Here is a 22,606-nt window from a genome sequence, read left to right as displayed (position 1 = left end):
ACAATGTAACTAATCTTGTTTCACTATTATTAGCTGTTGATTCTCTTTTTTTTTTATGAAGTTATGAACTATGAACTTAATTATACTTAGCTCAACAGAAGTTGTAGAAGTAGTTAAGAAACTACTTCATTTAATTATTTTTTAAAGTTTGATCAATATTTTTCTTTTAAAACATCATCCCATTAAGAAGACTCCTAACGAAAAACTTAAATTTGATTTAATTTTAATGTGGAAAATATTCTGACATCAAAAAATATAAAAATGTTTGAAAATATTTACACAAAACTCCAAAAATTCTTCAAATTTTGAATTGCCGCTTTTGAGGTTCATGTCACGCTGCCATCGCTAAAGTTATCGTATCTTTTTCAAATGTTCCGAGCTCCAGCTCCCCTCTGCGTGACCTCCAGGCGTCAAGACGGCGTCCATACCCCGTGTAGTTGTCCGCCTGCTAAGTAGCTGTGCCAGCAAGATGCCCGTCCAAGCCAAGATCGGCCCCAGCATTCTCAATGCAGATCTCTCCAACCTGGCCAACGAGTCCCAGAAGCTACTGGACAATGGCGCCGATTATTTGCACCTGGACGTGATGGACGGAAACTTTGTGCCGAACCTTACCTTCGGTCATCCCATGGTCAAGAGTTTGCGCAACAAGATCAAGGTGAGATCGGACTACCCTGAGACAGATTTCTAGTTACATTGTTGCCCTTTCAGACGGCCTTCTTTGAGACGCACATGATGGTTCAGAATCCGGAGCAGTGGATTGAGCCCATGGCCGATGCGGGTGTCAATCTTTACACGTTCCACACCGAGCCGGTGGACGATGTGGCCAAGGTCAGCCGCCAGGTGCAGGAGGCCGGCATGAAGGTGGGCCTGGCCATTAAGCCGGGCACTGATGTGAGTTGAGGTTATGTTTTAAGTTTGTTATTTAAACAAACCACTTGTTGCTTTTTTTTGTAAAAGGTAAAGGACATTGAAAAGTACATAGACTTGGCCGACGTGGTGCTGGTGATGACCGTGGAGCCTGGATTTGGAGGTCAGTCCTTTATGGCCGACATGATGCCCAAGGTGGAGTGGCTTCGTGAGAACTATCCGAACCTGGACATTGAGGTTGACGGCGGAGTTGGACCCAAAACGATTGAGTGCTGTGCCAAGTCCGGAGCCAACATGATCGTCTCAGGAACGGCCGTGGTGGGAGCCTCTGACCAGGGTCAAGTCATCCGGCAGCTGCGCGATGTGGTGCAGAGCTACCTCAAGTGAAGAGAATTTTTATTAGCCATAGTATTAAGCTGAAATTTATATAAGTGTTGACAGTAAACTAGATGAGGAGGAGGACTAAAAGACATTTAGAACCGCAATTATGTTTTTATACATTTATTTTCCAACATTCATATAATATATGTGTGTAAGTATATATCATGTTTCGTATGACATGTTGCTTTTAGCATTTTTATTTGGTTACATGTGTTTTCGTGTAGTTAATGTAGTTACATTCAGGATTCTGCACTTTCCCAGTTATTGTTTTGGCATTGACCCAGTCGGTCTGCCGTATTGTCATAGTTATTTATTTATCGCTTTTGTTTTCCAAAATAAAGTTTCAACAATCGTCTCGTGACTGATTCGCGTCAAAATTTCAAAATCTGAATGTAAAACTCTTCATAAATTCTCAATGCCTCCGATGCGCTTGTCCAGCTCACAGGAAAAAATTCAGTTTCAGTTTGTCGTTTATTGTCAAGGTTTGTTTCTTGTAAATTCTTCACAAAGTGGCGTCTGTGCATAAATAACAAGTGCTTCGTCATCAAATGATCGTCTCTTTAAAGATATACATATAATATATTCTGATACTTTGTGTGTACACATAATTCATTAATTTCTTTTGGTTTCGCGACACATATGTAAATTCAACTAGTTTGGTAATCAGCTTGTTTTTTTGGATTTTGCTACATTTACACATAACGTTTCGCTACAATTTATTGATTTTTAGGGTTTTTGGTATTTAGTGTTTCGAGCCCCTTCAAGCACATGGAGCATGCGGATCTGAATTGAATCCTTCGAAGGGCAGGGATGCGGTAATGGTTGCGGAGGAGTCAACCCCCTGAAGCTTTGCCAATTGCAATTCAACTAGGATGGGGCTTGTGCGGCTCTGAGTTCTTCGTGATGATTGTATGCATATTTTACTTAGTATTTAACTATTCTGCTATCCGTGTCAGGTGTAAATTATTTCACTCACTTCCCTTGCCAATGCTAAGCATTTTACAATCTACAATATATATATAATATATCCGGGTTATGTTCGATTTAGACTAAATGTACATAAAGCTAAGCGTTTTGATAGTAGCATGGAGCATGGGTGTATAAAATAGACCGCCATAGTCCACATAATCGTAAATGCACACAAGGAGTGGGTACCCACGGAACATAAGGTTTGAAAGGATATGAGTGGCTAACTGTCCAAGGCAACAGCTAAAGGAAACAATAGTTGCAATCGAATGATGAGTTTTAAAAGCTTAAAGATTCTTAGGAGCCAACACCACTTTTAAATAAAAGGTTATAGATTTCTTTCGTATTCCAATTGGTGTTAACTCCTAAATACCCCAGAGCTTGTCTCAACCCACCCATTTATGTCTATGCAATGCATGATATCGAAGTAAGCATTATGTCCGTGATATGGGTATATCCCTATGAATATGTATTGTCCTGAATCCGGCTGCTGTCCTTAAGCCCTTAGTAGTAACCATGCTTTCGTTCTGGACGCAACAGCCCACAGATTTGTCTCGAGTATAAACTAAGCTTTCCGCTTTTCGCTTGATAATATGCATGTATAAATTTAGACACCATCACATCTGCTTACAAGCTACTGCTACAATATATATATAGAATATATGTATCCGCGTTATATGTATATTTCTTGTATATATATTTCAGTTACATATGGTTTCTTTTCATGTGCCTTGTGTAATATGCGCTTCATTTAACCCCCCATTTAAGACTAATAATACTTTTCCACTTGTAAACTGATTGTACAAAACATGCATATATATATATATATAGGTAGGCATATAATATGGTATATCTATCTGTGTCTGTATATGTCCAACTAGAACTAATAGTGATCGGTTATACATTGGTAATCTCTTGTCTAAAGCATTTCAACATTTTTCGTATTTTTTTTAGCTAGAAAGAATAAGTCTAATACACCGAGCTCCTGGAATTCCGGCCATTTTGTTTGTCTGGCCTCCGGTTCCGGATCGAAAATAATATCAAAGCTGTACACATCGCGAAGCTCAAGTGTGTGTGCGTGTGAGTGTTTTTTGTGTAATTGATGAAACAACCAATTTTGAGTCTTTAGTTACGCATATTTTACATTCATTTTTGTGCCGTTTTTTTTTCTTATATTTCATTATTGTTTTAGCAAAATAGTTGTACAAATTTTCGCACGTTTGCATGTGAGTGGCACACCTAGGACTACGGATGATAGGAGCACGGGGGATACAAATTAGAGCGATAACATTGAACTTCGACTATAAAGCGGCCAGTCTAAGAGGGGCGTGGCAATCGTGTAAATAGTTCTAAATATTAAGTTACACAGAGCTATCATCTAGCCGGCAATGACATCTTCAATTTCGTTTTAATAACTTCATTTAGTGTTCTTTAAAGCTGAAACCCACGCATTGTAGTTAGTATATTCATGACTTAATCGCTAAATATATATATTTTCATTTTGTTGCTTATTGTGCATTTGTATTTCTCGTTATTGTCAACTGCACTTTCCCTCCATCAAATGCCCAAGATCAGCAAGTTTCCCTTAATTCGATACGTTTAAATATAGAGTTACATATTCACTAAAATTTATTACATGTATTTTTCGCTTAGTTAGTTGCTGCTCTAATTTTCAACACTCAATAGCTTTGGTTCTAATAATATATATTTTCTATCTTTTTCGTCGACATTTATATGCTCGTAGTTTTTACCTATCAGGGCCTTTCAACACAAAATTCAGCTACAAAATCGAATTATTGTCCAGATTTCATTTTAAGTTTTTTAGTTTTTTTTTTGGGATATTTAGACACAATTACCAATCGGTTACATATCGGCTATATATTGGATATCATCTTTCACTTTTTAAAATATATAAATCGCGTTCGCAATATTTGGGTATTGACATTTAGGTCCACCCACTGTGGGCGCTTCTTTTGATTAGGATATCATTCTCCTTGGGTTTCAGGTTCGTATAAATCTTTTTGTAAAAAAATTGACAAATAAATTCGGCAAATTGACACATGATTATGTTGCCCAAATCGGTTCCAGCAGGATGGCTAAAACCCTCTAAGTTCAGTAGCAAAATATATGTATGTATCCCGCAGGATTCATCCGGTTTCTGTGTATTTTCGTGTGTATATACTTTGTGCAATCGTTCCTGTTCGATATTAGATATGGTGTATTCAAGTGTCACTTCATTTCGTCTTAAGTCCTCCGTTGCCAGGCTTAGGTTTTGGACGCGGTCCTGGGATGAGAGTAGTAGTACGGTTGACCATTCCGCATCGGGTCTGTGGCTATTTTGGAGAGCATGTCGGGTCCGCCGGGGTGCAGGTCATACTTGTTCACCCGCTCCTCGTTGATGGGGCGGGCATGCTTCGCCATCTGCTCCTGGATCCACGGCACGTACTGCACCACGTTCGCATAGACACCGGGCAGTCGGGGGTGGGCGCACATGATGCCCCAGGACACGATGCCGCCGACAAACCAGCGGTCCTTCTCCCCCGGATACGGACACAGAAGTGGGCCACCCGAATCGCCCTGCACAAACAGGTAAGAATAATAGAAAATCCTCCATCATCCTCCTAAAGCTTGGGGTTAAGGATAAACTTACTTGACAGGCGTCCTTGCCTCCGTCATCGAATCCTGCACAGACCATGCCCTCCGACACTGTCAAGTTGTCTAGCCACTCGTCGCACTGGTTGCGGGTAATGATGGGCACCTGCACCTCGTTCACAATAAACTCGTACGTGGATTTGGCTGGTGGATAAAATAATAGACTGTTACTTTTCTCCTTTAAGGTTATCTATTTGAATTTTTCATAAAATTGAGATCTTCACTTACGATCCTTTTCTTCCCTTTTTCCCCAGCCAATGACGGTACACAGAGTGCCAGGATGGAGGTTCCTTACGCTCGGAGGTGGCAGGCAGACCGGAAGGAGATGCTCATGGAAGGAAACTCGTGTAGCCAGCTTAAAATTTAAAAGTAGCTTAAAAATCATTCAGAGATTATCCCACCCGTTATGCCCACCTGGAAGAGTGCAATGTCGTTGTCGTGGGCTATGGCCATGTTGTACAGAGGATGTGGAATAACCGCCTTGACTTTGACCTTCTGACCCGTGTAGGTAAACGAGTTGCGCCGTGTTACCCCCAGTTGTATAGTCCAGTCCTCCAGATCAATGACCGTATAGCTATTAAATAAAGTTTAATTTATAAACTAAAAAGATTTTATGAAATGAAATCTTACTTTCCAACACAATGGGAGGCTGTTAACACCCATTGGTCAGAGATTAGAACGCCGGCACAGTAGAAGATCTTTTCCGGGCCACCCAAAATTGCTGCCAGGAAGGGCCAGTTGCCAGGATTAGCCGGAGTGCCACCAATAATACGCCTAGAAGGCTTGTGGCGACCACGTTTGACTCTTCCGCATTCTAAGATTTTTATTTAAAATATTTTTTATATCTTAAGTTGGAAATCATAATAAACACTCACCATAATTGGAACAAGTTAGCTCAGCCATGGGATAATCCTCGGATCTCTTGCAATTGGAAAACTCCTGCATCAAGGTGGAACGTCTCTTGGCGTACATTTTCCAAATGTCAGTGGACACATTTACGGATGCCAGCAAAGGACGATGGGTGCGTTGGGTCAGGACACTCGTGGCATTCACCGCCGAGTAGCCAAGAATGGAGCAAACGGCACTCGGCGAAACGGCACGATCCCAGTTCTTGACACAGGCTGGCATCCACTGACGCTGACCGATGCGGTAGACCTCCAGGACACCAGTGCCAACATCTCCATTCCGCTCACTTAATCTCACTAATCGAAAAGCAATTATTATCCAATCTAAAAGTCAATAGAATCGTATTACTCACAGCAATTCCGCTCATCTTGGCCGTAGGGACAATCGATGATGCCATCGCATATGTGCTTAGTGCCAATGCACTGCATATCGCCACAGTAGATCTCGTCCGGACCACATCTTTCGCAGCTGGCCTCGTCCGCCTGATCCATACAATCCAAGTGACCATCGCATACATACTCGTGCGGCAGGCAGCGGTTTTGGTCGCACTGGAAGCCATCGCACTTCGGATTCGAGGAGGCTATCATCACTTCGCGCACCTCCTCCAGGCCCACACAGTCCTCGGAGCTGGGGAAGTCCTTGAAGAGCTTGCAGTTCAGGTACTCGGGAAGGCTCAGGCCAAAAACGTCAAAGAAAAATCCACATCGTCGCATGGTCTCCGTGCACAGAGTCTTGCAGGGTGGCACGGTGGCACTGATTAAGAGGATAACAAAGTTATTAGGTCCTCAAGCTAAGGTATTCCTCTCCTGACTTACCCACTCTGCCCGCACTTGGGCACAAACAAGGTACATAGGAACAAGGAAACCAGTTCATAGCATCTAACATCAACTAAGGCCTCATAGGAATCCAAGTCCTAGAATATAGAAAGCATACGTCTAAGGATCTAAAGCTTCTTGGAAAGATTATCAGACTAACCGTTTGTGTTTCCAGTTGACCAAAATGTCCGATGTAGTTTGGGAACACGGTATAGTTATACGGTATCTGGGGACCCTGGCAGAAGCGAACGATTATCGGCAGACAAGTGCCGGGAGCCGGGTTTTTGCCAAAGCTGGTGGTGTCCTCCACATGGATTGTATTGATGATGGTCTTGTTCACAAACTTAATTGTCGGATAGGCATTGAAGTAGGCAGCCAGTCCTCCGGCGATGGCCAGTAAGGCGAAGGCATTGATCAGGATCTGGAACAGGCGGAACTTCAACCGGCCATTGGTGATATACGGATTTGAGCTCTTCCGCCGGTTGATAATCTGGAAGTAGATGGGATTATATCGTGGCCTAGTCTGAGGAATACTCTTGCTTACCTGATGCTGCAAGGACATGGTGTGTGGGGCACCATTCTGGAAACGAACTATAGTCTGCAGGCTGCTGGGCGGACCACTCGTCTTGTGGAGCGGCGATAGAGTCTGCGGTGGCTCCAACTCCTCGATGGGTTCGTGCTGTATTCCCTGCCGGCAGACTATCGGTGCTGGTGCTGAAAAGTACACCAAGAATATTAAAAGTGTCCTTTAAAAGTCTTATTCTCGTCCTTAAATCTTACCACTGCACAATCGCTTGGCGGAGAGGGAGGGCAGTAGAGGCGCCTCCATGAGCTTGGGGTTGTACCCCGGACTGGACGTCTGACTGAAGCTATCGCTAGAAATGGTTGAATCCTGGCGGAAGTTGATCCTGCCCCTTGGCGGTGGCACAGCTGGGGCCTGCTTAGCTGCACCGCTGCCCCCACTCAAGAACCGCGTCGGTGCCAAGTCCGTTAGTGGAGTCTGCCTTTGAGCGGATCCGGGGGCATTCGATTTCCTGCCAACCTGATAGGATCCTGAGCCCAATAGCGGCGCCTCCATCAACTTTGAATTGTAACCTGGACTGGAGCTGATCGAATAGCTGTCACTCGACAAGGTGGAGTCCTGGCGTTGCTGCATTCTCGGATACGAAATCGGTGGAGGCTTGGTGCGCCCCAGTTTATTCCGTACGGTCAGGGGAGGAGCTGGATGACCACGAGGACCCATCTCCATGGAATCAAAGACTGGGTTGGCCTGCCGCAATGGTGGCTCCGGTGGCCCTGGACGTTTCAAGTTGGGATTCAAATCGGCTACCGACGGCACAGTCACAGAGGACGATGGCCCGGACATGGAGGACATGGTACCACTGGAAATAGTACTGGAGCCTGCCGAGGCGGCGGAGGATGTTGAGGCCGATGCCGAGACGCTGGTGGTCTCCGTGGAGTTCTGAGATCCATTTTCCCCCGACGATTTGTTGCTGTTTCCACTGTTCTTGGCGTTTTGTGGGGGTTGCTTCCGGGCGGGAACCACTGGCAACTTGGAGCCACTATCGATGGAGGCTCCTACTCCACTGCTACTGCTAGTGCTGTTGTTATTGTTACTGGCCTGGTAAAGAGCCAACCCGAGACTGTTGTTGTTGTTCAGCTTGTGCATGGCATCGTTGAGGATGGCCCGCTCCCGAAAAGCTGAGTCCCGGTTGGTGGCCAATGGAGAGTCAATTGAGCTCGACAGGGGCTTCTCGTCCAGCGAGGACTGCGTGTCCACCGAGGAGAAGCGACTACGGAAATCGACACTGGTTGAGCTGCTGGCGAATCTCTCGCTATGGCCACCCAGCGAGGACCCATAGGCAGAGTCCACGGTGCTGCTGGAGGAGCGCTGGGCTCGCTTGGCAATGTGTCCCATTGCAGAGTATCGCCCGCCGGCGGCATGGTAGCTTGCGACCTTGACCGGCGTGGAGGTTAGCGACTCGTCGAAGACTGAGTTCTCCAGACTCATGCGGTCGTCATCGGAAATGCCATCGGCATCCGCATATCCGTGAGCCGGAGCCGGACGTGTGGCAATGTCAACAAGCAGCGCTGATTGTAGCCCACCTCCCTGTCCACCAGTTCCTGTACCAGCCCCTCCTCCGCCTCCTCCGACGCCGGTTACTGACTCTGTGGTCACGTTTGTTGGCTGCGGATAAACAAACACCGTGCCAGTGCCCTGGGCGCTATCCTGTCCGCCAGTAATCATGGGATTGGGACTGCCACTCGCCTGCCAGGCGGACTTGCCCCGCAGCAGTCGCCGTGGAATGGGCGGAGGGGGTGTGACCGGGGTGTCCACCCTCACCAGCTGCTGTTGCTGCTGATGAAACTGAAGCTGCTGCCTGGCGCCCATTGGCGATGACTTGTCGTATTTCTGCTCCGTCATGTTTACCTGCCAAGGACGCAGAAAAATAGAGGAAGAGCGCAGAGTTATGACTTGGCAAGTACAGTAATACGTCAAATTGGAAGGAAGTGATCCAGTAATTAAGCTAAGAATAGATACTTTTAAAAAATGAAACTCAAAAATGGCCCTGTACTTTGTTTAATTTACGAATCAGTTCTAAAGATTTTTAGTTCCTTCCTGGAAAGACTCACTGTAGCCACATTATCCTGCGGCAATATTCTGCACTATAAGCTCCTGACAGGTGCCAGGATAGGGGGCGGACGGAATCTGGGCGGGGCTAAGCTCTCGATAAGCCGAGTGCATAAAAACCCGCCACAACGCCCGGCAAAAGGGAAATGGGAAATGCGGAAAAATAACTCTGTGTACCCTCGGATTTGTGGGCGTGGCCATGGATGCGAAAATATAGATTAAAATATGGGTGGCTCTAGTGGTTTTTTTGGCTGCCCTTCGCCACCATCATCGATCTCCCGGAATGATGCAAAGCCAGCAAAACTTTACTTAAATCCCAGCGAAGCTAATCTCTTCTCGTTCCCCAGCCCGCCACTCAGGATTCTCCTGTCTGCGATGTCAGCTAAATAATACCAAGCTGCCTCCTACCAGCCACTCTAATAATATTTATGTTGCCACAATATTGCAGCTGAAATTTGTTAGCTTTTCACCTAAGAAAACGAATGGATTCCTGGAATATTCAAGAATTTTCCACCGTCAAGAATATTAAGCTGAGATGGCAATGAAAAACATAATGGATTTTTAATTCTTTCAAGTTCCAAGAAACTCATTTGGCTTTCTGTTTAATAATTTATATTTATAAAGTTTCAAACATAGACCCTGAAATGAACTAAATTCAATTGATGAAAAGTTTGAGAGTTCTGTAACCCCTTAAAGCTATTCAAAAGTCCACCATGAACCCCCTACTTACAAGCATTTGTGTGGCTGCCTGCGGAGGCAACTGCGACGGCTTTTGCTTGTCCTCGAGCATGGGATAGTAGTGGGAGGAGTGGCGCCGCACGATGCTGCTGCTGCTGTTGCTGCTGCTGGAATTTCCGGAGTTGCTGGGAAGTGGCAACAAAGTGACCGACTTGCACTGCTCCTGTTGCTTGTCGTAAAAGTCCAGCAGAGAGTTCAGGGGCAATGCCAAGCTCGAGGCACGCTCCGATCTGTTCAAGAAAGTCCTTTTAAAGATGGCTCTTCTAATTTTGAAAGGCAAACTCACCTTGAGCGACTCTTCTGGTCGTCGGCCGAGACCTGATGCTGATTGTGGTCCTGGGAGACGCTCAGAAATTGTTTATTCATATCGAGTGCGTTCATGGCTTAATCGTCGTAACTTGGCGGAATCGAAACTGAAAACAAGTATTGGATGGGTCAGTTAAGTTCTTATGTGATTGACATGCGAACGCCGCCGCTAAAACTTTGTTTTAGTTCACTTTCTTAGCCGCGGCGTTGTGCATGCCGCGCATATCCAAATAGGACTAGTGGCTATAGACTGACTATATAGACTTGCTCACGTTCCGGCCAAGACATCCCCCTAAAAACCTAAAAGCCGGCCAAAATGAGCTAGTCATGCAAATAGCTGCGGGGTCCTTTTGGCCACAAGAATCAAAATCATTTACACATTTGGCCACAAGAATCAAAATCATTTACACAATAGGCCACCCACATAAACCCAGACCGCCGTGAAACGGACACGTGACAATGGATGGCACAAAAAATCAAAATAAATGCAGGTCCCAGAGTATGGGAATGGGTTTCCATATGCCGGCATTTGGTGGCTATCTGGATACATAGTATATATCGATGGCATCGGAATCGGGCCAGGCAATTTGGTCTTTTGTGTCTAATGGATGCCATTAGTCGGCTCACAGCACAAAACCTCCTGTTGTTGGTATTAAGTATTGTGTTAGCCAAAGTCGATTTCAGGCGAATTTAGCCGACCATCGAATTGAGTTGCTTTCAGAGTCCTTTTTGCGAGAAAATGGAATTCGGGTTAATTAAGTTGGAAGAACTCGACAAAGCCGTCGTTATCGAATTAAAAATTGTTACTTTTAAGCTGGCTCAAAACTAGAAAACACTTTTACACATTTAAGATACTTTATAAGAAGCTTACTAATTCCCTTATCCGCTGCGATGCGTTTCCAATGAATTCTGATTTGATATTAAATGCTCATGGATTGAAAACTAGAGCCACAGGTAGGGCGCCATGCAGCTCTGACCCACTTTAATCGACTGCATTGGGGCGAGCGAGACAGCTGGCAACAGGTGAACTATCACCTCAACTGGGCGAAAACGAGAAACCAAAACACAACACAAACACACACACACTCACAGCCCCAGCTGGCCGAGCTGGTCTTCCATCAAAGTTCACAGTGTGTCAAGGACGAGTATTGACACTAATCCAATGCAACCAGCCCGGACAGGGGGCCTGGCCCCGCCCACAATGTGTGGGTGTTAAAGCCAAAGTGCATGAGTTCATGAAAGTGCCCGATGAGTGCCCGAATCTGTTTACATAAACTTCAATTATCGACTTGATCAAGTTCAATTACAGCAGTTAACTAGTTAGGCGAGAGGTTTTAGTTGTCTGAATGCAGTTTTGAACCAAAAAGCCTTAATATTAAAGACCTAATACTTCTCACTAGCATTCTAGACTAGTAATTGTTGCAAACTCTGTTGAAATCCCTTGAAATTTAAAAAACCACTCCTGTTTTATTAAATAATCTTTTAGTAAATAATCTCGTGCAATTACTTCACAGAACTGGTAAACAAACTGGTGTAAACCAGCCACAACTTTAACCAGGCAAACATATTCGCAGCCACGGCTCATGGCTAAGCATAGATTTTTCCCATTAACCCACACACATGCCCAGCATCCGGATGAAATGAGAGAGCCAGAAGGACCGGGTAGAGGTAGGAGGTTGGAGGTTGGTGGAGTGGGTAGCGTGGCAGGGACAGGATAAACACACAAATTCTATTTGCCTGGCATTTGTATGCTGAACACCAATTCCAAACTCATATGAACCATAAATTGTTTGCTTTTGTGCCGTCCTTTCCGATATTCCTGTGCAGGAAAGCAAAAAACTGAGAAAATACCAAAAGGAAAACGGAAAAAGCAGTCAGGCAAATCGGTTGGGCGGGGTTGGCTGGCTTTTAAATTATATTAACTCGAAGGCCATGGCTAAGGAGGCTGAGCTTGAGCCAGGGCAGTATTTGTATTTATCGCCGACCTTTAAGGTTATTACCCAAATTGTTGGCGCATTTGCCAAGTGTCGGCTCCTCAAATTCCAATCACAAATCAAAAATCTCGTCCCGGCTCTGTCAGATGTGCCAGTGGCAGGCAGTCCCTGCCGAAAAGGTTGAAATTCCGATCCAGACAATCCAGCCCCGGCCATCTAGCAATTGTTCCTGTGCGCCTGATTGCTTGGGTAAACATTATTAAGTATACGTCTAGTTGTTCAGATGCCCCAGCCCGCAGAAAATTACATTTCGAGTATGGCAATGGGAATGGAAATGGAAATGCGAATAGAAATGGAAATGGCATTCGTAGTTAATCAGCAGACAGTCTGAGACCAGACTGTGGAATTTTCCTACTCTGGATCTTATCGGAGTCTATTTGAAGTGAATGCAGATTCCAGGAATTGTGGCTGGTGGCATTCCATCGAAAACTGGTTACTCCCGCAATTGGCACTCTTTTCTTTCATTTCCTTGAATCTTACATATATTTCGTAATCAATCTTTTCGTTTTAGTTTTCCTTCTATCAGATCTAAGGCCGATTGAAAGGAAATCATTAAAACGCCAGCACATGAGGCCTGACTTGCATAAGTCCTGTGCCAATTACCGTATGCCTAGTGGACATCTTTCGCTCATGTCCTTCAGGCAATCAGGCCCATGATTTGGGTGCGACAGATTAGGTGTATAGTATACATGAAAATGTTTGTGTATATTATGGAAAGGAGCAAATTCAAATTCCAGCCATGGCACATTTGCCTAGAGTCCAGGTCCAAAGTCCATGGAGTCTATGGAATTTCATTACGTGGACATCCTGAACAGAGAATGCCGAGCAGTGTGTGGCGCAAGCATCTGAGCACCATTTTTTTGGGCAACAAATTTTCCACGCACTTCCCCCTAAACATATTACGTACACGCTTTAGCTGGGGAATATTTTAAATTTATGACCCCTCGCCGGTTAGGCTCCCATTTGTCTGGGACTAGACATAAATTATGGCTAAGCATTTAATTAGATGGCCCAGGTGACTTTTGTATCTCGGCAGCCAAGAAAATCAAGACATTCCTTTTAGTTTCTATTACGTCTTTATCAATTGCGCGAAGTATAGCATACTTTTGCGCGCCCAGCTAGTGTTAAATATTACGTATACGACATGTGGCATGTTCAGACATAATACTTTAATTAGCAACCAAATAAGAACTTTTTCCTAATAAAAGTACAGACTTATTTGCATGGAAAAACGTGACTATTGTACAACACAATCGCATATGCAATAAAAGGTACCAAATGCGATTATGGCCAAAGGTAACAATATTACCGTTTGAAGCCGAGTCAAAGGACATGTAACAAATAGGATCGGATCTTAGCTGTGATATTAAATGAATTTCCAACAAATACAGCACAAACCTTTCCAGCAGCTACCCCGCCGGTTTACGTAACTTGGCATAGAATTGTTGCTTCAGCAAAGTGGGTAGGAGGCGTGGCAGCTAGGCACGCCCATACAATTAACAAACAAAATGTTAGAGACATATACAAGCACAACACACGCAGCCAGACAGAGTCAGCGTGCCATTGTTGGTAATTGTGCAATCAGCAAGGCGATGGTGTGCGATATAATGGGATTGTGCGTCTGTATGGGCGCGTGCTGTGAATTGCTTTAAAAGGATGCCAACATATGATGGCCAGGGGCGAGTGGGGGGGCTGTTTGAAAGAAATGGAAGGCGAGAAGCCCTAGGCGACTTCCAAACGCAAAACAGGCGTTCAGCAATTTCGAATTTGCAATTCTATGTGGCAGCCAGCTCCGATGTTGCAAACTTCCGCTGGGAGGGCCTCGAATCGATTTCCATTTCCATTTTACATTCGTAGGGCGAAGCAATGCGTTGACAGACATCCATCGGCGTCATCATCCTTGTCGATGGGCATCCTCTCTATTACTGCCAGCCAGGCATCTAAGAAAAAGGCCAATCAGTGGGCACATTCATTTCCGTCAACCGTTGATCGGTCACATGAGATTTCAAGGCACTCTTATTATAAGAAATACATTCCTTAGTAACACCCTGATCTCAAAAATGTATGCCAATCATCAGCACAAGACCAAAGACCATGGCTCAAAAAATCGAAGTTTTTAAATTTCATCAGCAAGGCTATTCTGTTTTAAAGGAGAAGCCCGCCTGGCTTAGGATGTCAGTTAGTTATCCTGCCAGGATTGCAGTTGACATAGTAGCAGCGACTGAAAGGAGGAGATTGACGAGCATTGAGCAATTTTCTGGATGCGTTCGACCAATGTGTGCTGACGTTCTTTTTTTCCCATCGTGATACATTGTTCGAACAATTCGAATTTACTGTCATCGTCAACGCTATTGTCCTCTTTGTCAATTTACGTTCAAATCGGCGGGTGGGATGGGGAAAGAGGTAGGAGGTTTAGGAGCTGAGGGACTAGGTCTGGTCCTGTTTGCCAATGTCTAGCCTGAAGCTGGGTCGACGGAGGCTTCACTTTCATTAGTCAATGCGGCAGTGCTGGCAGCACCGCTTTGTTTCTGACAACCCAACGGCGCACGTGGCGCTGGCCGCGATACCAGGATGCGGCAGGATGCGGCGCGATGGGGCAGGAGAACGAGGCACATGGTGTCTTTGTTGGGTGATGTGCTTCTGGGCTGTGCTGTGCTGTGCTGTGGCACGGCTTATGATGCCTGGTCGAGCACTAATGGCTGTCTGTCTGTCTGTCAGTCAGCGGCTCTGGGAATGTGTGCGTTTGTGGGCAAATAGATGGAACCAGGCAACCGGAAAGTGGGTGGTGATGGGAGGTGCTTTATGGGTAACAAATTCGCAGTTTAACTTTCCATTTAATCTTTTATATACCCTGAATTATAAAAACATATAGTTTACAAAAAAACTTTGAAATATTTAGTAGCAATCAAATGGAACAATCCATTGTTTTCAGTGCATAATGGAGGGGAGTGTTTATGGCAGATAACCCAGAACCCTATTCACATCCTGTGTGTCCTGAGCTTCAAACCGCTAACGGTTGGATGGTTGCGAAGTGAAACAGTGGTGTAATGGAGCAGTGGAGCACTGGAGTACTGAAGTACTGGATCAGTTATTAGCAGGAGGAGGAAAATACAGAGTGAAGCAGAGAAAAAGAATTTTCCCGCTTTTCCCATTTCGATACCAGGTCTCTGATGTTTGCTTTTCCAACCGTCTGCCTTGTCGAGGACGGCAACGGAAATGGATTTTCGTACTTGGACGCTTCGGTTGTAATTTATGAGCCTTTTTCCACAATTTCACTTCTGAATCCGGCCCCAGCCGACTTGCAGCTCAACGCTTTTGTCAATTAAATATCGGTTAAGGCCCCACCCAGTGTCTTCGAGTGCAATCAGTTGCCATTCAACCGAAAACCCCAAATGCAAGGTGGATGGGTGGCGGGCTTGTGGTTGGCATCCTCTCTGCCAACTCAAGGACACACACGAGCCGCAAGCCCCCGAGGTGCAGCTGATTCTGGGGCGGGGTGGGATGTCAGCTGCGCAATTCACAGTCATTTAATTATGGCCGCAACCATCGGGACTTACCCACTAGTTTCCACTTAAGATTTAATTTCCAAGGACCGTTTGTTTCCCTGGTCCCGGAATCGTTAAAATCAAATCAAAGGCAGAAATTTATCTTTTTCATTAAATCGAAAATGCCTGCGAGACAGCACGAAGGCCCAGTGCGGCCGGTTGTCTAGGACATAGCTGCCAGGACAATGTCATTGTAAGTAAATTCCATGGTAATTAGCTAACTCGGCCCGAGAGGTCGGAGGCTAAATATTTGCATATCGATTTAGGCCTTGGCCCTTGGGTGCAGCAAGAGATACTGCTCCAAAATGGATAATTAATTGAACAATTGAATTCCTGAAATGATTACTTATCGAGATTGTACAAAAATCAAGGCATCTATTAAGGTTCCTCCATCATTAAAGTTAATAAATGAGATTGTTTGGGAGCATCCTTGATGGTAGCATTATTGCAAATTGTAAAGTGCGTTCATCTCATTTAAATGCAATTAGTGCGTTCCCTGAACCCCGGAGTTAATTGTCTGGTCTGGGTTTTGGGTCCAGACAGAGCTAATTGATTTCATATTAGGGAGCCGAACCGAATTTATGGTATTTCAGCCCATTGGCACGTTTGAAAATTTGAAAATTCAAAGGGCAGAATAACCACGGCCCCAAAAAGGAAAACTGTTGAACTGGATTGCTTAAAAATGTTCATTCTCCTCTAATTTTTTTGTGTTGTCGTTCAATCGATTTTTGTCCTGAGACTGAGCCTGTGTGCGGCGGGGTCTTTGTTTGTATTTGTTTCTACCAAATTGAGTTCGAATTCTGCGCGGATGGCCGAGGTTTTCCTTTTTGGAATCTGGGGATAGCACAAGTTGATACAACTTGGGGGAACTCGCAACGTGATGTTTAAGTGTGATTCCTTGTAGTTCCTCTGTGTGTTGGTCCTTGTAGGTGGGCCTCTAACATCGTGTGCGTGTGTGTGTGTGTATCTGCCTTGTTGTCCTGTTTGTTTTGCACTTCAGCTTTGCCTGGGCCTAAGGTTCAACAAATTCATGCTTCCATCTCATTTTACTTACTCTTCCCCTCCATTTTTTTTTTTTTTTTGTATTGTGTTGTGTCCTTCTAACGCTCTCGACTCGTCCTGCTCTATTTGTCTTCCTCTGTATCTCTCTTTCACTACCTTTCCCTTCCTCTTGTGCTCTTGGAGGCTTAGCAATTTTCGTGCCTAAGTCAAATAATGCGCCAACACATCATTTCACACTTAAATGCTATCAAAAATAATATGCAAGGACTATGCAAGGAGTTAATATAATATTAACTTAGTTAGTCCTTAATACAGTTGTTATAAATATTTGCCTTTCACCTACTTTTATTTATTAACTTCTACATAGTCTTAAGTATCTTAAAATTAGATATCTACTCAGGTCCGGCTGGTACTATCTTTAGAAAAAGACCTTATCGATATGACTTACTTATTTCAATTAATGTCGATTGTATCTGCTCACTTTAGGCAGTTACCACTGTTCATTATTGTTATTGTTGTTGTTGCTGTTAGTCGGCAGCCAGCATCAATCTTTGTCCAGCATTTTGGCATCTTTCTGGTTGGGCTCCTGTTTCTTTTTTGTTGGATTCTTTTATATATTTTTGTCGGCTCTGTTTGTTTGCCCTTTCTTGGGGCCATACACCTCAGTGTTGGGTTTATTTTATATTTATTTCGTGTTGCAAAGTTGGATGGGCCAGGGAGGGACGAAGTTTGCCAGGGGCAGTCCAAAAATATGAACCCCGCACAGTGCGTGCGTGTATGTATATGGATGCTGGCTCTGGCGTATGTGTGTGTGTGTCGGGTATTTGCCTCGATATTTTAAGTATCCTGTTTGCGCTGTTTGCTGCGGCTGCTGCTTCTAATTCTTGCGCTGCCTACTTTTAGGCAGCTCGCTGCCGCGCCTCCTCTTTCCTCCTCCCGCTTTCTGGCTGTTATTGGGCTTTGTTCGAGGTATTATTTGCGTAAATAGAATTTACGTTTACGTTTTCCACACATTTGGGCTTTCCACGTATTCTCACACACACACACACACACACAACTAAATTAACTTTGATTGCTTGCCTGTTGTTCTTGGCTTCTTCTCTTCAGCTTTATTGTGTTGTTAGCATTACACTTCCATACATATATGTCTGTATGCGTGTATAGTCCTATGTATATGTGTAATCCCGTCAGGATCCAGGTGCAAATAACAAGGTGCAGGTTACGGCTAATTTATTGTCGCATTCTCACACGCACTCCACTCACTCACACACTCACAGTCATTCTTTTCGTTTCGATCTCACTCGCACTCAACAATCTTGCACTGATGTACTGTCTTGCTGCTTCCTCTTCTCCAACCGTTTCAATTTTTACTCAAGCATCCTCTTCTTCTTCTTCAGCATCCCATCCTAGCCATCCTCCCTAGCCTAGCGTAAAGCATTTGTTGTTGCGATAGTGCCGACGTTTTTGTTGCTGCTGTGGTTCTTTTTGTTGCCGTTGCTACTGCTGTTGCTGTTGCTGTTGCTGCTGCTGTTGTTGCTGCTGCTGATGCTGATGCTGGCCACCAGCTGCTACAGCTGCACGCGCCGCCTCGGTTAGCACGTGCTTTGGGCCAAGACCGTCAAGTCAACGGCGCTCAAAATGAACTAAACGGAATCGCTTTCGAAATGTGGCTTTTCTTTGATTTTCTGGACGGCATCGAGGCCCGCTCCTTTACCAGTGCCAGGCGTGCGCAGAAAGGGCATATCCCTTCGGCACTGTTTCGCGGTTTCGTGGCACAATGGGCTATGCAGCCATTTTGAAGTAAAAGGCCATCTTTATTTAAATGGTCTACATTACTCATACGACCTGTGGTCCAAAACATTTTCGTAAATTGAAGCTTGTTTTTAATTCACTTTCAAAACTACACGATATTGTGTTATGGCCTTTATGATCTTTAGCCCTCGAGCATATTTTTAACCATAAAAGTAATTTACCATCCCATGGTATTTTCGGGACAAATTACCATCGGTATCCTTCGGCAAGTATATCTCTCTCAGAGCACCTCTTTCCTCTGGAAGCGCCTCTCTTTGTGTGTGGTGAATTAAAGTCCTTTCGCTCTTTACTATTGCCAGCTGAGCCTAAGGAAACTTAAATATTCCCAGGATAAACTATCGAAATTGTGGAATTTTTTACAATTAATTTTATTATTGAGTCTTACACGAAGTTTGGAGTTATTTAAAATAATGCGTATACTTAATATATTGCGTATACGACTGGTAGTCCAATTAAAAACAGTTTAAAATAAGGGGCTTAATCCTTTAATAGAATAAATATTCGTCTTTTAGTTTAATTAAAAAATAAATATTAAAAAAGATCCAATAAATCGCTAAACGGAGCCTCCAAGTGCCTCATCGACCAGAGAAAATCCCAAAAATGCGTTAAAAAAACACACGGCAATAATGACTATGAATATGAAAACTATTTGCCGGTAGAGAATGTGACCTCCACCCTCGATTGCCTCTGTTCAAGGTACGTGTGACACGGTCCAAGGATCCACTTCTGCCATCCAAAGAATCCGCACACTCAGCCCCTTGCATAATGTGCTTTTGTGTGCAATTAACATTTGAATGTATGCTCGTGATTTTATTTATGGCCCTCACTTGCACTACACAATATCCCTTCGTCTTATCCTGCCTCCCTTCCCCAAAGGATGTTGTTTTGTTCTCAGTTCCTCTTATCGCACTCACAGCTGAGCAAAAACAAAAGCTGCAGCTGCAGCCAGAGGATATGGAAGCAACAACAAGCCAACCAGCCACCGGCAAGGAAGTCATAAATTTAGCCAACGGTTAACAGGTGCATTTGAAATGTTCGCCCTTAAAAAGAGATAAATGCATAAGCTTGTGAGAGGGTTTAGATGGGAAGGATGCTGGTGTGCTGTGTGCCGTTTTCTATTATACGATGAAGAACAGTGGAAACGGATAGAATTCAATTTCCGTATAGTTTTACGGATACAATGCCATGGCAATGTGTTTAATGAAGAAGATTTTCCATATTATTAAAGTTTAATAACTGCTTTCCTCCTTTCGTTATTAAAGTCCACTTAATATTAATTATTACCGCAACCCTGTCCGCTCTTACTCGATTAATCATTATTTTTTTCACCCACCACACCACAGAAAAACTTACCCGCTTAGACGTAGTTGCGAAAAATTCGAATTAATGTCTTGCAACTCCCGATGCGAATACCTCGAAGTGCACTTGTGAATTGTTAAAGCCAGATTCAAAGCCATGGCCAGAAGCCAGCGACTAAAAGCCAGTAAAAACCAAAGCGTAATCGAAATTCCTCAAAAAGCTGTGTCGCTTTCAAGGAAAATTTATGCAGAGCCAGCAGCAGGGCTGGGGATTCCTACGCGTTAGCCGTGAGTCAGTGGGAATTCAATGGGGGGTAAGCTGACTGACACGCCTGTTGCATGCAACCAACACGAAAGCCACCACTTCCATCGAAACGAAAAAGTGGAAAAAGGTCGCATGTGAATAAACGCGTTTTTCATAGAAAATTTTCCACCAAATGCCATTTCGTATTAGCTTAGCTGTCCTGTTATTTAGCGAAATACTTCCACACTTGACTAAATGGGAATATAAATTAAAAAATTATATAACACATACTAGTAGTACCAGAGTAGTTATTTTCCACGAATGTAGAAAAGAACCAACAGGGAGCATAGAAAACCACAGAGACTGTAAAGCTTTCCATAACTCGTGGCACTAAGCAGATTTCATTTAATTAGTTTCTTAGTTGGGAAACAACGTTGAGAGGGGAAAATGGAAAACACAATAGCTTAATGAGGATTTTTATGAAACCAAATGCAAAACAAAGGATACAACAGGTACTTCAGGGAGTTTGTTCTGTCGGATTTTAATTAGTAAGGAAAACGCACTAATCTAATAATCTTTAATAATCTTTCAATTGGCCAAGATATGGACTTTGCAAAGGGTTTTTCTTATCGCATAAATTTTGGAAACCGGATTGAAAAAAAACAGAACTTCAAATTAAAGGGTTTTCCCTAAAAGTTCGGATGGAAATTGCCCAAGATGTGGACGCGGTTTCTGACCATATAGAGAAGTGCAGTATTCGACAAGGGGCCCTACAAAAATTGGACGAATAACGATCATAAATCCGCTTAAAACTGGAAAAGATACGGCCATGGATAGATACATGTATGGATAGCCCGAAGTTTGTAGGGGGTTTGTACCATTTGAACTTTCCTGTATTTAATCCGGACTTGCGAAAAAAAGAGAGAGGAACAAAGATAGAGATGAGAGATGGCCGCAGGTAGCACGGCAAATTGTCAGGTGCTAAGCTTTGATAAAGTGCGCACTCAAAAGGACGAAAAAAAGAAGTTAAGCTCCGGCCAAGAGGCATGGGGAAATTGCCCCAAAGAGAATGTAGACAGGAACATTTATTCGTTGTGAGACGCGAATGGTTTTTGTTTGTTTTTGTCCAGAATCCCACGCCCCCTCAGATCCACCCCACTCGCCGCCCAGGTCAAAGTTTTCTTTGAAAGTTTTCATATGGGAAAATTTTAGGAGCAGAGACTGGGGGAGCTGCCAGGTAACTGAAACGTTGATTTCAAGCAAATTGGCTGTGCCGAGCTGGGCCAGGTCGGGGTGCTTCTGAGTTGGGTTTTTGTTTATGGAAAGTGTTATTGTTTGACTTTGAACTTTCCGCTTGTTTGCGTGTGTGTTTTTTGTGTGCTTTGGACCAAAGCTGAGAATGGCCCAAACAATATCATAAAATTTAATGCGCTCATATTTCATGGGCTAACAAACGCAAAAGGATCTGCCGGGCCGCCGTGTACCTCAAAATATCATAAATCATTTCGCTTTGGTTTTATCGCTTTACTTTTTAAACGCCCGGCCTAAAGTGATTGAAATGTTACAGACGAATTGCATTCGTGGTTATTTTATGACTTCGATAACTCTCATGAATGGGTCTATTATTAAGCCCCCTTTGGGGTTTTCTAGAGCCGAATATATTTTATTGTTTGCAGCTTGACGATAACAGAATATCTACCGACTACCGATTATGTCTTTTCCATAAATGAATGGGTTTTTAATTCATATGATATCACGGGTGAAAGTAGGTTCAAATTTGACAAAATTTGATAAAATATTTGTTGCCGATAAAGATAAACAAAGCGTGACCTGAGAAACACACCCACTCTTAATTTTTGTAAAAACACAATGTATCTTAAGCTTTAAGAGTTTTCTAGCATTGTTCAGCTTCCGTATTATGCGATAAGGCATTAAATACTTACACTCGAGTTCAGATACTGAGACTTCTTGGGACTGCAACTGTATTGAGAACATAGTAGAACTTCTTAAAACACTATTTTATTTTTTAGAAAAAGTCATTATTTGAATAGAAGATCTAAACTTCCGACATATTCCGACAAAGTCCAAAAAACGGAGCTATAAATGCGCGTATTTTGTGGAGACACTGCCGGTCGGAGGTGTTTCCACAACTATTTTTAGGAGCCTATAGCTATACGGCTTTGCGTTCTTTTGTTGCTTGCAGTTTCTCTGCCGCCTCTAGGGTTTTTGATAAGCTCGCGATTCGCACAATTAACAGCGTCGATGAGGGGGGAAAAGCGATGGGTGGCAATGAGACGAGCATCCGCGACACTTATTGTGATTTTCCTGTGCTCCGGGCGCTCTTTTGTGCACTTTAATAGGCCCAGCCAAAGAAGAAGATCGTGAGAAATTGACGCAGTGACATTCACAAGGGTGTAATAGATAGACTTTTTAATAAAATCAATTTTA

At 43.8% G+C, this 22,606-nt stretch overlaps 2 protein-coding genes across 5 annotated transcripts; one reads left to right on the top strand and one right to left on the bottom strand.

Moving 5' to 3' along the window:
* Positions 1–207: 207 nt before the first annotated feature.
* Positions 208–1,352, top strand: Rpe (ribulose-phosphate 3-epimerase). The gene is made up of 3 exons (XM_017252537.3): positions 208–655; positions 709–891; positions 958–1,352. Exons 1-3 carry the CDS (start codon positions 470–472, stop codon positions 1,252–1,254), a joined length of 666 nt encoding a protein of 221 aa, XP_017108026.2. The 5' UTR covers positions 208–469; the 3' UTR covers positions 1,255–1,352.
* On the bottom strand, positions 1,353–22,296 carry Corin (corin serine peptidase). Of its 4 annotated transcripts, none has more exons than XM_070278385.1 (14): positions 22,102–22,296; positions 10,244–10,370; positions 9,950–10,187; positions 7,368–9,018; positions 7,132–7,301; positions 6,748–7,077; positions 6,588–6,685; positions 6,125–6,525; positions 5,742–6,068; positions 5,497–5,680; positions 5,281–5,440; positions 5,095–5,221; positions 4,865–5,010; positions 1,353–4,791 (listed from the first exon to the last, which is right to left on the bottom strand). In XM_070278385.1, exons 2-14 carry the CDS (start codon positions 10,336–10,338, stop codon positions 4,480–4,482), a joined length of 4,239 nt encoding a protein of 1,412 aa, XP_070134486.1. In that variant the 5' UTR covers positions 10,339–10,370; positions 22,102–22,296; the 3' UTR covers positions 1,353–4,479. The 4 variants fall into 4 exon arrangements, with proteins under 4 accessions (XP_070134486.1, XP_070134487.1, XP_017108018.2 ...); XM_070278386.1 differs by lacking the exon at positions 22,102–22,296 and adding an exon at positions 19,970–20,051; XM_017252529.3 differs by lacking the exon at positions 22,102–22,296 and adding an exon at positions 17,253–18,274.
* Positions 22,297–22,606: the final 310 nt, after the last annotated feature.

The sequence above is a fragment of the Drosophila bipectinata genome, chromosome 2R, assembly GCF_030179905.1.
Source record: "Drosophila bipectinata strain 14024-0381.07 chromosome 2R, DbipHiC1v2, whole genome shotgun sequence".
In the NCBI taxonomy this organism is placed as follows: domain Eukaryota; kingdom Metazoa; phylum Arthropoda; class Insecta; order Diptera; family Drosophilidae; genus Drosophila; species Drosophila bipectinata.
This window is presented reverse-complemented; position numbering and strand designations above follow the sequence as displayed.

Excerpts from the sequence above, each read along its gene's own strand:
- Rpe (XM_017252537.3), top strand. The coding sequence starts at position 470 with ATGCCCGTCCAAGCCAAGATCGGCCCCAGCATTCTCAATGCAGATCTC. Across the intron at positions 656-708 it reads GTTTGCGCAACAAGATCAAG|ACGGCCTTCTTTGAGACGCA; the intron begins GTGAGATCGGAC and ends TTGCCCTTTCAG. Across the intron at positions 892-957 it reads CCATTAAGCCGGGCACTGAT|GTAAAGGACATTGAAAAGTA; the intron begins GTGAGTTGAGGT and ends TTTTTGTAAAAG.
- Corin (XM_070278385.1), bottom strand. The coding sequence starts at position 10,338 with ATGAACGCACTCGATATGAATAAACAATTTCTGAGCGTCTCCCAGGAC. Across the intron at positions 7,078-7,131 it reads CCATGTCCTTGCAGCATCAG|ATTATCAACCGGCGGAAGAG; the intron begins GTAAGCAAGAGT and ends ATCTACTTCCAG. Across the intron at positions 5,681-5,741 it reads GCTAACTTGTTCCAATTATG|AATGCGGAAGAGTCAAACGT; the intron begins GTGAGTGTTTAT and ends TAAAAATCTTAG.